This window comes from Dermacentor andersoni, chromosome 1 (assembly GCF_023375885.2).
Source record: "Dermacentor andersoni chromosome 1, qqDerAnde1_hic_scaffold, whole genome shotgun sequence".
Classification (NCBI taxonomy): domain Eukaryota; kingdom Metazoa; phylum Arthropoda; class Arachnida; order Ixodida; family Ixodidae; genus Dermacentor; species Dermacentor andersoni.
Window position 1 is genome coordinate 42,019,597 of NC_092814.1, and position 14,593 is coordinate 42,034,189.

The 14,593-nt window shown below is 42.2% G+C and overlaps 1 protein-coding gene across 2 annotated transcripts in view; it reads right to left on the bottom strand.

Moving 5' to 3' along the window:
• The window catches only part of PAPLA1 (Phosphatidic Acid Phospholipase A1), an 88,757-nt gene continuing 74,164 nt past the window's right edge, over positions 1-14,593 (bottom strand). For both annotated transcript variants that reach the window (XM_050193959.3, XM_050193958.3), the window contains 2 exons: positions 8,244-8,388; positions 1-6,016 (listed from right to left, as the gene is read on the bottom strand). In XM_050193959.3, coding sequence (XP_050049916.2) covers positions 5,722-6,016; positions 8,244-8,388 — 440 coding nt within the window. In that variant the 3' untranslated portion in view covers positions 1-5,721. The remainder of the gene's footprint in view (positions 6,017-8,243; positions 8,389-14,593) is intronic.

The window sequence follows — 14,593 nt, forward strand, 5'->3', positions numbered from 1 at the left end:
CACACTGTTCAAATCACAATTTATTTCTGCACTTGCGCACCTTTTGCCGCAAGGCACATTCAACAGATTGCTCTTAGACATGGTACACTTGCTCAAAGCAGGAAGTGACCCATCCTAGCACGTTTAAAACCCTTTTTACAGCACATCAAAAACACCCACTTATGTACATGGCACAAATTGTGAAATACCTTCCATATGACCTACAGCACTGCCCTCTAAAAGTTATGTTTTTACAAAGGCCATGCAACCTAGCATGCAGATCATGTAACTTGGTGATGAGCATGCACAGCTTTACACAAATATTCAGGTCTGAGTTCCGAATGCCTAAGGCAGCACAAAATGAACTCGTGCACACTAGATGAATCTGGGAAAAGGGCTTGTTCAACTGATACTGTATATTCTTATGTTAAAGCCACACCTTAAGTTCTGGTTCTGATTTCTTCAGTGCAGCCCATACATGGGTAAAAAGTGAACGCACCTGTGACTTTTGGAAGCCTTTATTTTAGCTTCATTAGCTACCTCATTTGTTGCTGCTGACACTTAACAGTAGAGCTGGAGTCTGGTTCACACACTATTAAAAGGCAAAGTCGCTCTCAAATGCAGCCTTGGACGTGCCACACATGGGTCTAAACCATAAATTTTCACATGAGATGTGAACAGATCTACATGTTTGCACAGCGCAAGAGACGAGGACTGAAGGAACACAATAAAAGTTTTTTCATTACTTTTGCTCATGTATACAGTTCTGGTGATTTCGCAAACAAAGATCAGTTGAAGTCAGCACCTGTCTTGTGTTCTTCCTTCAGTCCTCGTCTTTTGCGCTGTGCAAACATGTCGATATTGAATCACCAACTTGCCGAAGCTTCCACCTTGTCATGTGAACAGACTTTCAGCTGATAGCATCCACGATAAACACAGCACAAATGTGTGTAAGGCTACGTTCACACTTGGGAAGCGGCAAATGGGCGGAAAAGCCGAAGCGGTCTGAAAATCTTTTCCACGCATGTCCAAGATGTTCACATTTGTTTTGCCACTGCAGCGGAAACCACTGCTGCTTTCGCCCACATCCACCTAGTCTGTGTATGTTTGTCCGCATGATGGCACTGTTCACTGCACCATTTCATGCGGTATGTTCATTCATTGGCCCATCAGTTATTAAAAGCTACCACATAGAATAAGCTACTATTTCACGCAATTGCACGTGTCAACTTTAAATTTCGTCTGCAATGATAATGGAAGAAGACATAGTTTTGATACTTTTAGATAGTTGTTTTTCCTAAAACTGGTCAATGAACAACGGAAGATGTTAAATTCTATGACCGGATGTTTACATGCTAGTGTGGCTACCGGTGAATCGGAATGGCTTTCAGCTTTTCCGTGGCAAAAAAACTGGTCCGAGACCGATTGGGCTTGCTGCCTGGTTTTCCGCCTGTTTTGCCACCTAGGCAGGCGGATTTTGTCAAGTTTTTGCCACTTCCACCTGCCCCATGACCAAGTGTGAACATAGCCTAAGGTATATTGCTAGAAATTATCTCTTGCGCAGTGACATGTGAAACCCACAGAAATTGGCACAAGTGCTCTGTGCAGCGATGTCAAATGGAATGCAGTCTTTGCTAAAACCAGACCCTCACTTATGGAACGTTTATCTCGGTGCAGACACAAGGAAAATTACTGGCTTGAAACATAAGTCTCTGGTGTCCCCTTTCATAGTGACACATTATGTGCTTTACTAAATCATGAACACCATGTGCATATACATTGCACACAGTGCGACAGAACACGCCACAGGAAGCGAAGACATGAATTCTGCTAAGGGAACCTCAGTTGAGCTTCCCTCAGTAACCAACTGTGGGAACTACCAAAAATGGATCAATATGCCTCAATGAACTACACCTATACTATGCTGTTCGAAGGAAAAAGCTGTCCTTGGGGTTCTATGTCAAGCCACGCTAGGGTTGTGCAATAAAAGAAAGGGGGAGGGGGAAGGGGGCGAAGAATAGCTGACTTTGGTTTTAATTTACGACTGCCTTTTATCTAACATTGCAGATTTTTAAGCAGAGTAGTTGGACATTTTCAGACTGTTTGTAATAAATTCCATCTAATGTTGTCATAAATATGGTAAAAAAATGCTGAATACTTTTAGAAATATTAAAAATTCTTTTCTTTGAACATTTCTGAAAAATTTAATGTAAGCAAAGAGCTCCAAGTTTTTACGGTAACTTTTATGTGCACTGGGCTATGTTCTGAACCAAAAGAATTGTAGAATTTTAAGCCATTTTCTTAGAAAACGTTACTAAAAAAAGTTCTGGTGGCTACATATTTCATTTGGTTCAGTAGGGATCACAAACCCTCCGGAACAATTCACAAAAAGTATATTTGGAAAGTAAAGCGGTTGTAGAGAAAATGTTTGCCAGCAAAAGTGGTGTTTTGAGAAAACATTGACGTTTTAATTTCCAACAAGCCAGACTAAAATGCTCGTGGTGTGCAGTCTTCAGATTGCCTTTTTTTCACTCGCCTTTATCTTCTTGCTTTTGGCAGAAGCCTAAAAGTGCCCGCATTGTCCTATTATAGTCGATCCTGCTTGGCACAGCATTGCAAAACGCACCTGGTGTAACGCCAAGGGTCTCAAATATCTTCCTTTTGGCATTGCTGCCATCACTAATTAATTACATCATAAACAGTGGCTTTTATTAAAGATACTCCAACAAATGTGCTTTTTTGGGCACCTACACCAAATCGGGTGTTCGTGTGGGAACTATCACAACTATTATGACACCTTTTATACATGTAATAAACTAATGAAAATGTTAAACTACAGACATTATATTTCTAAATGATTATACAAGTAAGGACGTTTACATATTTTAAATCAAGAATAACAAGTCAAATGACACAGCATGTCGCCAAACTTGCGTAACAAACAGGCAGGGTCATGGGGGAAAGGTGTTTGGCACCATTCTTAAATAACTTCCTGCATGCACTGCGGGAAGCTACTTGGTGCAAATATTTGTCGTGGATGCTGGTATATTTTGGCGGTAAAATAAGGAGATTGCATCTGAAGTCAATTTCTATCCATCCTCCTTTAAAAGGACACTAAAGAGAAAAAAATGAATGGGGCTGGGTTAGTAGATTACCCTTCTACAATACGAATAAAGCCACTCTTGCCGTGAAAAGATGCTTGGAAAGCCGGAATAGATGCAAAAACAACTGGTGAAGCAGCCGCCTTTCTGTTTCCACACCAGCTCACAGTGACATCGTGGTGTTTTACAATGTCTGCTCAGCCCTAGTTTGTTGCAATAGCAATCACATGGACACTCCAGGCACATTTCCATCGTCAGCGTCGCCATGATGTTCCATATGAAGTTCAAGTGCGATAACATGGTTGCTGCGCATTGTTTGCTGTACGTGCAAGGGTGAGCCGACAATGGTGGCTCAATCTTGTGCGCAAGGGAGGAAAGTGGTGACGAAGCGTGCAGTCTTCTGTTCTGCACAAGGCACTGGGGCTATCTTGAAAGCTATCTGCGATGGTGACAGTGTGTGCCGAGTGCTGATACCTTCATGTGCACCATGTTCTCTCCGCTTAGTTCACATTGAAGTGAGTGGCAGCACAAAGGTCTATTCGCCCGCTGCTGCTGCCGCGCTTCGTCACTCAAGCGTTTAAAGAGAGTGTGCACGGTCATCGAGTAAGATGTGTTCATTATTGCGTGTGCGCTTGACACCATGCTTGTTAATTTAATTAGTAAGCGAACGTTTACAAGTTTATATGACTGGTAAAACTACTGTCCTTAATTTGTATAGCTGTCTACTAATAATTTGCTCTCGCAGTCGATGCTTCACCTTTTGGGCGAGACTGCAACCCTTTTTGGCCAATAAAAGCGGACTACAGTGTATTCTGATAGAGCTGCTGACTGAGCTTGGCAGATTTCAAGAACATTTACTGAGCCACAGCAACTCAGATGAAAATTAAAAAAAAAAAAACTTTAAAAATTGATGTCTCACTGATGTCCCCAGCAGTGAGGTCTTGACATTGATTTTTTTAACATGTAACTTCGACCTCAATTTTTGCTTCGTATGACACACCTTTCATGGCTCTTTTCCTTTTAGTGTGCTTCATTTTGAGCTGCTGCACTATTTTCTGTCGGGCACTTTCAAAGAGCATGCATCCAATACACTGCTATATACCATGCTGACACTGCATAGAGGTAGCGCTGCACAGCTGCAGCTGTACACCATAAAGGTGATGTGACTCATGTACAGTTCCATTTTTTAAATGTTTAGGCCCAATCTTAGGGATGCGGCACTTACACAAGCACATATGGTACACACAAAATTTGAAAATCGCTTTTGGATATTACTGGTGGTTGTAGAAGCGTATACCAAGACTAGGGAGCAATGGAATAAACACTTCATTATCACACGACACTCAATGCCAACTACCACTTGAATGTTCCCACAGGTGCAGCACCCGAGCTGCTGCATGGCAAGTTCGCTGCTGTGCAGCATGGCTTGCAGTATGCATGCAACCTGAAGCAATACATATTATCCAGGTAACAATAAGAGGCTACAATGGCAGTTTGTAGCAGCACTGCAGGTTCATAGCACACTATTGCAAGCTTGCTATCTCGTAGCAGCCACAACAGCTGCATATGTCGGCACTTCACTGACCAGGGCTAAAGTTCTTGCTCATTTTTGTTGCTGTATGCCTCATTTACAAGCTCACAGAGCTTAACCATTAGATGTGTGCAAAACTCTACACGCTCCAGGTTAAAAAAAAGTGCATCTGAATGACCCTAGTTTATAGTGCGAGATGTTGCACCATCTTAGTTTGATGCCCAGAGTGGTGAAGCACAAAAAAGTTGGGTGAGCTGGTATGTGTTTGTTGCTAATATGAAAGCAGTAGACAATAGAATAAATTTAAAAAATTTTTTTTTGGTTCCACAGTCCTGTTTGTTTCTTTCATACTGCTTTCATATTGTATATGTGATCAATCAACACCACACTGCTTCTTGTTCATCTAGCAGTACATTAGGCTTTAAAAGCCCAGCATAAGAAATTGCTATAGGGCTCTACACAGCAGTTTCACAACCACTGTGGTATAGGATTCTTGCTCATAGATGTGTGGAAGTTGGCATGAATTGTAGAAATTTCAATTTTTTACTATATCACAGAAGGTGCCTCTGTGCAGGGCTTTATTTTCAAATCCTAGTTTCAGTTCAGGCTGCATCAAAAATGATTTGCACTTTATTTATTGATCAATTTCTTCAGAGGCCAGTTCTTCAATGCTGGCCAGTGGAGCACTTTATGGATCATACTATGCACACACACACACACTACAACTTTATGTGCCTTGTGTTCACGTAATTCTGTAAGCAAAACACAATGTAAAATTGCACCTTTCAACTAGCATGCTGCACATAAAGGCCAACTTTTCTCCACAATGCATGAGATGCAACAATGCCAAATCAAGCATGTAACACTGTCTGTCACCTGTGCTAGTGATCCATTGTTCAAATGGTGCAGCTATGTCTTCCAAATGTCCATAAAGTGCAGGTTCATCACATTTCCCATTAAAAACAAGCTACAGGGAGCATCTGACAGCACAGATGCTTCACAAGGGAGCACAAAGCCATCAACAAAAGACTGGGAAAGTGCTGCTGACTTGGCTTACTTGCAGCAGCAGAACATATGTGCTCTGACAGTGCCAGGCATGTGGGAAAGCACCTACTTTCGAGTGAGAGGCGACACACGCACAAATCCCTGCAATGGGGGTGGGGCACTCGGTCCATCGAGAGGTAAAGGTGGTACACCACTAGGAGCAACATAAGTTTCTTTTGATGGTGACAGCAAAGGCATTGGAGGTGGTGGCACCACTACGCTGGTGTTACCCAGTGGTGCAGCTGGGTTGTACAACTGCACTTTGGGTTGAGAAGCAGAACGACCAGTTGCCAGCTGCGGTGCAAACCCTTGCAAGGCATAGAGTTCTTTCAATATTAGCAGCACTGTGTCCTCAGATTCCCTATGAGGAAGACAAAAGCAAGCAATCCAACAATTTATGCTAACAGCTATGATAATAAAGTAAAAAAAAAGTTTCTCTTCGGAATTATGAATAAAAACTAGTTAATCATCAGCTTTAAAAAAAAATGAAACTGAAGGCTATGGAAACATGTTGCACGTCTACAGATGCATGCAAATGTATGTGCACACAGCTGCAACTTGGCATTAATATTGGATGGGGAGGATGGGGTAGCATTGCACAAGTAGCTGTCCTCCAGCCAATTATGTAGCAAAAAATCTATAAAATGATGGACAGCATGAAATAAAACACTGTGTGGTGCTCTTTCAAAGAGAATTTCATTCTTAACCTATTAGTACAGTGATGGAAGTGCTGCTCCAATTGCTCCTAACTGGTCCAAAAACATGCTGTTATATGCTGCTCAAAACTCATTTTTGTTAGTAACTGCTCCGAAACGGCGCTGGGAAAATGAAGATGAGGAACTTCAACCATGTGACCAACGAGCCCTAAAGAAACCGAAAACAAGCTGTATACTATGATCATTTTTGAAAACGCAGTGAAGCCAATCGTAGCCTCGGCTGCAGCTGAGTCCACCGAGGCATTTTTTTTTGTGCACATGGGCGCGCGGTCTCCACGGTGCCTATCACACCACAAGTACTGATAAAATGCATAGCTCATTTTACTGTGTGTTAGATAACCATCCATCTTCTTAATTGTTTGTTTCTTGCAATTTGCATTGATTATAGTATACGCAATTGTTTCATAATAAATATTAGCATTTATGAGACGCTTCGATGATGCTTTTAACTCTAGGAGTCATATGGCATATTTTGCCATCTGCTATGAAAACACCAATAGCTGCTACAAAATAGCATTTTTTCTGCTCCGAAAACACTTATGGCTGCTCCAAAGTGGCATTTTTTCTGGTGCGAAATCTGCTCCAAGAAGTAAAATGTCACTTTCATCACTGTTAGTATCGCACATAAAAAAGCCTGTGATATGCTAAAGTACAATGAGATTACATTGTCAACAGCATGCACAGAGGTACAGTACAGTTAAACCTCGATATAACGAACTTCAATATAAAGAAATTCTCGATATAACAAAGTATTTAACTTTTCATAACCTCTTGTTCATAGAACATGCATTTAGAACCTCAATATAATGAAGCGCGTTTGTGTGCCATTTCAATATAACGAAATTTCACTGCCACCGCAAAGGAATGCCGAGACAAATCCACGGATGCAGATGATCAAATTATTGAATTACAACTGGCTGTTTGCAAATGCACCTCTCAAATCGCGCGACAACAGCGACCATCGAAGTGGAGCTGCATTATGTTCCGTGTAAAGTCCATCCTATCGCGCACCATGCACTGTGCTTTAGGTGCAAGTGAAAGTGTGCGAGGGTGAGAGAAGATGGTGGCATCACAAGTGCCGCCTTCCCGCGCGAGCAAGGGCAAAGGGGGGGGGAGCTGCACGCGATAGGGGACAAGGGGGGGAGATGCGGAGTGGGGTAAGTAAGGGGGTAAGCATGGCTGTGCTGTAAGCGCATATGCAGCCGCGCATGCAGAGTGGGCGTGCCAAGGTGGCGTGGCACCATGTAATTTATCTCGCCGCCTATTTAGTATTGGAGGTTGCATAATCTCAAGTTTCGGTGATCCGTTGGAGCAAGAGGCATACGAAGCATTCGCTTCCCGCTGCCGGCACTTTTCCTGATAGCGCTGTCCCAGTGCGGGCGACGGTATCAGCCGTGGGAACAGAGTGCACGTGAAAGTGTGGCTGGCTTCGCTTAATTCGTACCGCCGAGAAGATATCATCAACGTACATGGCATGAAACCGTATGATTTGTAGACTCCCGAATTAATAAAAGTGAATTTTCTCATTCAAATTTGCTTTGCTTTTTTCGATTGCCCGATAATTCAGAAAATTCTGTGGCCACTTTCCGTGTAAGAAAAAATCGATTGGCAACTATTATTTGCACAAAAGGTTGAATTTCAGTAGAATGAAACTTTGATATAACGAAGCAAATTGCAGATTTTACCGACTTCGTTATATCGAGGTTTAACTGTAGTACCAAACCAGGGGTGCAAAACAACATCAGATAGATGTGCTGCCAAATAGACTACTATGAAATGAGGTATTGTGCCACCATATAAAACATTATCCAGTTTCTACACTAGTACGAAGTGGCCAGGACACTCGGAGGAAGCAGGTAGATTTATACTTGCCAGTAGCATGCATGGCTAGCCAAGGCAAACAGGTACTCATTGAAGCTCTCGATGGGCTTCTCTTGGAGGACATAATCAATGCGTCTACCACCATTCAGCTGGCCCACACCAATGTCCTCGATGCCTTGCAAATCAGATACTGTCACTGCACAAAAGACACAAATCTGCCAATCAGCAGTGCTCCCGACTCGTTCCTATAATGAAGCGAGTTCAAGGCATAAAAATACTGGCATTGCCTTTTTCACTCTGTCATGTGACAGTCTTTTACAAGATGTCTGAATAAAATGTGGTATGTGGCTTTCACTTGACAAAAATGTCCTATAAGTAACGATGCTGGCAGGAGACATTCACAACTTGCTGCTGCTTTCTTTGTATGCAGTGGCAGCTATCTCTATTGAAGATACATTTAATAAGAGATGTCTGACAACAATAAAATGGCTATCTGTTTCTAACCGACCCAAGAGAGTCTAAATTACTTGTTCCTTTAGCCATGTGATTGGCATGTTTCAGTGAACTGAGTCTGGACATACATTTGAAGTTATTCTTGCATTGAATAAAGGCAACAGTGCCCAAGTGAATGTTCTGGAAGCATTTGCCATTTTCCTGGGCTGCTACACAAAGAATGGTCTTAGTGAGACTTGCTGATTTTTTATATGAACATTTCACGAGGACAGAACTGCACTAGGAATAGCAAAATCAGCTTTTTAAGTTGAAGGCAGCAAGTGGGAGAATGACTATCATATAACGGCTATCTGCATAAGCCTGCTGACTGAATTCACTTTCTCTCTTCTTTAAGCAACATTTTGGAAATAATTATTTCCCGATTTAAACGCCAACTACCACTACCTCAAAATGCTATTACTGTATTTATTCAAATATAGGTCAATTTTTTTTTTCCAGAAATGCTACCTAAAAATGAGCTCTCAACCTTTACTTGTGACCAAAGAATCTTGACCTATACTTGTGGACAAAGCTAGCAAAAGTACGGAGCTAACAGACTTCCACCGCCGCACCTGCTGTAAAGCCAGTCTGGAAATTACTTAGATTGGCTCTAAAAAATGCTGAATACTTAACGCATTCCACAGCACTGAGGACGATAGAGTTTACTGTGCCAAAGCATCCAACGAGGATGACTTCTCTGGTAGTTCTGTCAAGGATGCCACTTGTGGCATCAACTTCAGAGATTTATTAGCTAAGCTTGTGATGAAGAAGGGTCATGTTCAAAGTTCTTCATTGTTCTAAAAAGATATGCGTTGACCTATATTCACATTATTTATCTTTTATTTCTTGGCGAGTTCAATATATACAGGGGTCGACCTGCATTGAAGTAAATACGTAGCGCACTTGTTCCATTATATCAGAAATGAAAAAAACCTACAACTCGGTCAGTTTTAAGAACATGTGTAGCAAAATATGTGTACATAAATTTTGTAAAAACAAGCAAATGTCCTGGATGTGTTCGAAAAGTTTGGCCGGGCATGTCCAGTGACCATTTTTAATTTTAGTGAAAAAATTCTATTTTGCTGCCATAATGCCAAGTACAATGAAAATTATCTTAGTTTTGCAGAATCTGTCTTCACGAAAAAATTATTGAAGCACCAGGTCAGTCAGAAGCACCTTTTAATGATTTTATCGAATCCACATTTTAATTAGCTTCCAAAGAAAAAGTGTGACAGCTATGACACTAAAAATATTGAGTGATAGAACTGCAATTCAATATCAGTGTTTCTAACTATTACCACGGAGCATCATCTATCTATAATATGGAGAAAAATTGCAGAAATGGAACATCGCATAATATCAGCCAAAGTCCACATTCTTTTTTTCTCTGCACTTACGAAGAGCACAGTTTTTAATGCTGTCAGCCTGTTTCAATGAAATTCGTTCAAATTTTAGGCAGATATTTAGGCAAGTTAGTAAACTAGCAGTACCTTAAATATCGTAAAGAAATGCCATCTTCAATTTCTGTTTAAATTCCCAAATTAAGTCAACTGACTTGAATTAATGTAATCTGAAAAGACATGTTGTGCATCATTTGTTTTGTTTTACAAATTACAGTCAGAAATGTGACACAATAAGTGGTACCACCGCTGTGACATACAGGATCTGTAAATTCTCATTGCTGCAGTTTTTTTTTTTTTTTTTTGTAACATGAAAATGCTACGGTTCACAAAACGCAGATTGATAAAAAAAAATTTTGGATGAAAACACTCGGTGCATTTCCGGAAAGGAATAGCAGAATCTGTGCATGGGCACAGAGATGGAATGGTGGGGCATAGTAGTGTGCTTTTGCCTTTAAGTGCATATCCTGCATGTAGTTTGTAAGTACAGTCGAACCCACTTATAACAATATTCAAGTGCCACGAAAATTCTATTGTTATAAATTATAATTGTTATAACCAAGTCGCTTGAAAAAATTAAAAGGGGATGGCAGAGCTGATGTGAGAAAATCTATAATCGTGGGGTGGCCAGTGCCCCTCCCCACCACCTTCCTCCATCCAGGTGCTGATTGTGTTCACTCGTTTAACTGCTTCCTGGGCATTCCGATCGAGCATAACAAGCCGCGGCTGTTGGCGTGAAGGAATGGAACTGCTATAACAACTGCAAAGTGGGGTCACAGGTGGCAAGCGATATACAAGCACCGCTGAGGCATCGCCTTGGTGGCCCCAAAAGGGGCCTTTTAATTATTGCGAGAAGGCTGCCGTGGTAGCCTGTAAGCTTCAGAAATCCAGAAGAAATGCTGGGGAGAGATCGCCACATGCTTCTCACTGGCTTGCACGAGAAAATCTTATGTCCGTCAACCTTCCATGCTTTACGCGAAGCTTGCCAACATCCTTCTCCAAGGCATACAGGTGCTCCATGTAGTGCAGCGGAAGGTTCCTCACGAAAACGAAGCCCCGGAGGAACTGAATCATCTGCCGGGCCTCCTATGAGGACAACGCTGAGGCAGCCTGCCCTACCGCGTCATCACTGCTGTCATCGCCGTTGTCATCTGATACAAGCACATTCGCGACGATCGCCTCATCAGTTAGAAGCACTTAGTTTCCAAATCTATAGCCGTGCACTGTCTTCTCACCGGCAACGCCATGCATTGCCCATGATCAGTGGGCGCATCAGCCATCTTCTGTTTCGGCGGCGAGTCAAACCAACTGGTGTTCAAACAAAGCTGAGAAACCGTGTGGCTAGGAACAATTTCGCTGCAACCAACAAAGAGGAACGCGATCAATTAAGCTGTTTGCAGAACTCTTCACTCAGCGAGTAACATGTGAGCTAGAGTGTACAAGACTATGGTTGAGTGGGACAAACGGCGCTCTCCGCTGAGGCGCCGCAGGTGGAAAAATTTTGTAAGTGTGCTGCGAGCGAATTGGATTGGGGTGCAGACACGCTTCGCGGCATATTGAATGTAATTTCACTGCGTGCGCTGAGACCGATTGCATGCGTACGCTTTAATAACGGTGCTTTATTTCAACTGCAAATTTATATTGACACCTTTTCCCTACATATACATATTTGACGCGTCAGTTATACAACATGACGTCTTAAATTTTGCCGTCGTTGCCAAGTGTGTCGTCTGCTGGTGAACGTGCGTTCGTTGCGCGGACGCTGGCGGACGCCCAGTTTTTCTCGCAAACAGTCTGTGCAGTGAAATTTTTTATGGTTTTACTTGCTTTGGTGCGCCCACGACTCTTGTAGGCCGGTACCAAATGTAGTTTAAGCCAGGTGAACTGCTATATTTAACACTGTTTTCTAAAAGCAACACATAATTTTTGCCACAGAAGCCACCTATATACAACATGAAGCTATGAAAGAAAGTTTTATTAATATCCTGCCATTTTACGCACTCTTCTTGTTGGTGGAATATCGATCAGGGACAATGATAAAAGAAAACAATATCATAGTGAAATAAACCAGGTTTATTGACTGCATGGCGCAAAGATGACCAATGCACTTCTAGGTAAATCTAAGGGTGCATAGACATATATATCAAAGACATACATGCAACAGAAAATGATCAAATATTCTAAATGCACCGAGTGAAAAAGTGAAAACTCTCGACCAGAATAAGCGTGTTTCCTTTAAAAGCTGCACCAGCCCCAGGTGAACCAACAGACTTTCCAACAAAAGGAATTAAGGCAATTATGACGTTAATATGAACAACACTGTTGGGGAAAATATCTTTGTATCTTAGAATTTTAGAGTTTGTGTAAGCTTGACTCTTTGTTGTATTATTATTAACAAAGCATTGTATAATTGTATAATTTTGAATAATTGTTTGCTCTTTATACTGTGTAAAATTTTTGTTTCCCTTACCCAATGCCCATTCTTCGGGCCTGTAAGGTATTTTGAATACATAAATATATTGCATATGTACTCAGACTGAATCGGGGAGACCGGAAATTCTTTACCAATGTAATCTACAGGGCTTGAATGGCGATCTCCTTCAACGTGCCAGCAGGCTAAATGAAGTAGAAACATATATTCTAATCAAATAGTATTTGCTATTCAGATCATATTCGACTTCAGAATTTTGTATTAAAAATTATCGAATAGCCGTTTTCGTTCAAATGTAATGCATGACAGCACTTTTGAAGTTTCGAAGGTGAAGGGTCAATGCAAGTGAGGACTCTTATTCTGAATGATTGTGCTTCTGGAGTCGTGGCTGTTGCGCAGAGGCGCATCAGTTCCTGAGAGAATTAACACACGGGTGCTAATCAGTTCTCCTGAACAAGTTCGCAGCTGTCATTCAATATAAACGTCCCGTTTTGGGGCAGCCTGTTAATCAGCTGACTTGATTCAGGCAAGGAAAAGCTTTTTTTTGTCAGTACAGTCGAACCCACTTAAATGATACTGGTATTAACAATGAGAAGCTATCAATACCTTGTTTAGCGCAAAACAGCAGACACAAGAAAGATGACAGGATAAGGCGCTTTCTTGTGTCTGTTGTTTTGCACTAAACAAAGTATTCATGGATTCGCACCAACTAGTCCACCAACGCATTGCAATGAGAAGCTGCTGCACCGTCAGCTTCTGTATGTTTTCCATGGAGAAATAACCCACTTTCTACAATGCCCCGATGCCGCATATCGGTTGTAACAATGAAGTCTGGCTGCTGGGTGTCCGAGGCGAAAGGTAGTGAAATGCAAAATCCTTGAAAAGAGAAAAAGAAAATGAGAAATTCGAGCCGCTGCACGATGGGCCGCTGCTTCAACAGCCACCACGCGTCCATTTCCCAGCCATCTCCGCTAGAGATGGGTCGCTCAGGAGCGAGCCGGATCTTTTGAGCCGCTCTTCTAAAAGAGTGAGTGAGCCGTGGCTCAGTAAAAGTGAGCAGCGGTTCTTTTGGAGAGCCGGTTCAGTGAGCAGTAATGAGCCGTGCCGTACCGTTCCGTCAGAGCTGGGTGTTCTGCCGGGTGCAATTTGTGCGCCATCTATTAGCAGTGCGAGAAAGCTGGTTGAGAGCCGGTTCTCTCTCGTTCAGTGAGCCGTGCCGAACCGTTCCGTGAGAGCCAGGTGCGATTTGCGCGTCATCTATTAGCAGTGCGAGAAAGCTGGTTGAGTGAACGGGTCGGCACGGCTCACTGAACGAGAGAGAAGTGGCTCTTTTGGAGAGCCGCTTCTGTCTTGTTCAGTGAGCCGTTCCGACCCGTTCACTCAGAGCCGGGTCTTCTGGCAAAGTGCGTATTTCTGGGCGAGTTGGTTGAGATACATTCCGAGCAAAAGAGCGCTCACAGAGCACTGTATGTGTTGTCCTCGCTTTGTGTTGTCCTGCAGTGTTGTGTCTTCCTTGTTGTCATCCGTTGTCTGCGAGCGCTGTTTCGCTCAGAACGTGTCTTCTGGCAAATCATTGCCAAAGGATGGCGCCATTCGTTGACAGCTGTTGTTCGAGCGATGTCTCACGACTCCCACCGATCGTGCATCGTGAGGTGGTGCAACATTTCGAAGGTATTAGTAAAAATACCTATAACACAGTTATTCTACTAATGCACATATCGTTTTTTTTTAAAGCCAAATAAGTAGACTCTATAGCAGAGGTTACAGTGTAACCTGTATTATGAAGTCTAGTTATTTGGCTTTCATGAAAAAAGAAAACGATATATGCATTAGTAAAATAGCCATGTAGTAAATTTAGGCATGGTCTTTTCCTTTTCTTAAGAGGGGAACAGGGCCTCTCCAGGTAGTGTTTGAAGATGGGGACGATTGACAAATGCAGATGATGAAGAAATATATTTACATAAATGTACAAAGGCAAACTGAGTTACAGAAGCGGAGTCACACAGACGGCCGAACTAACTGTAACTAAAAAAAAAGGTAATTCTCACACAGAGAACACACACTAGAAGGCCTTACTT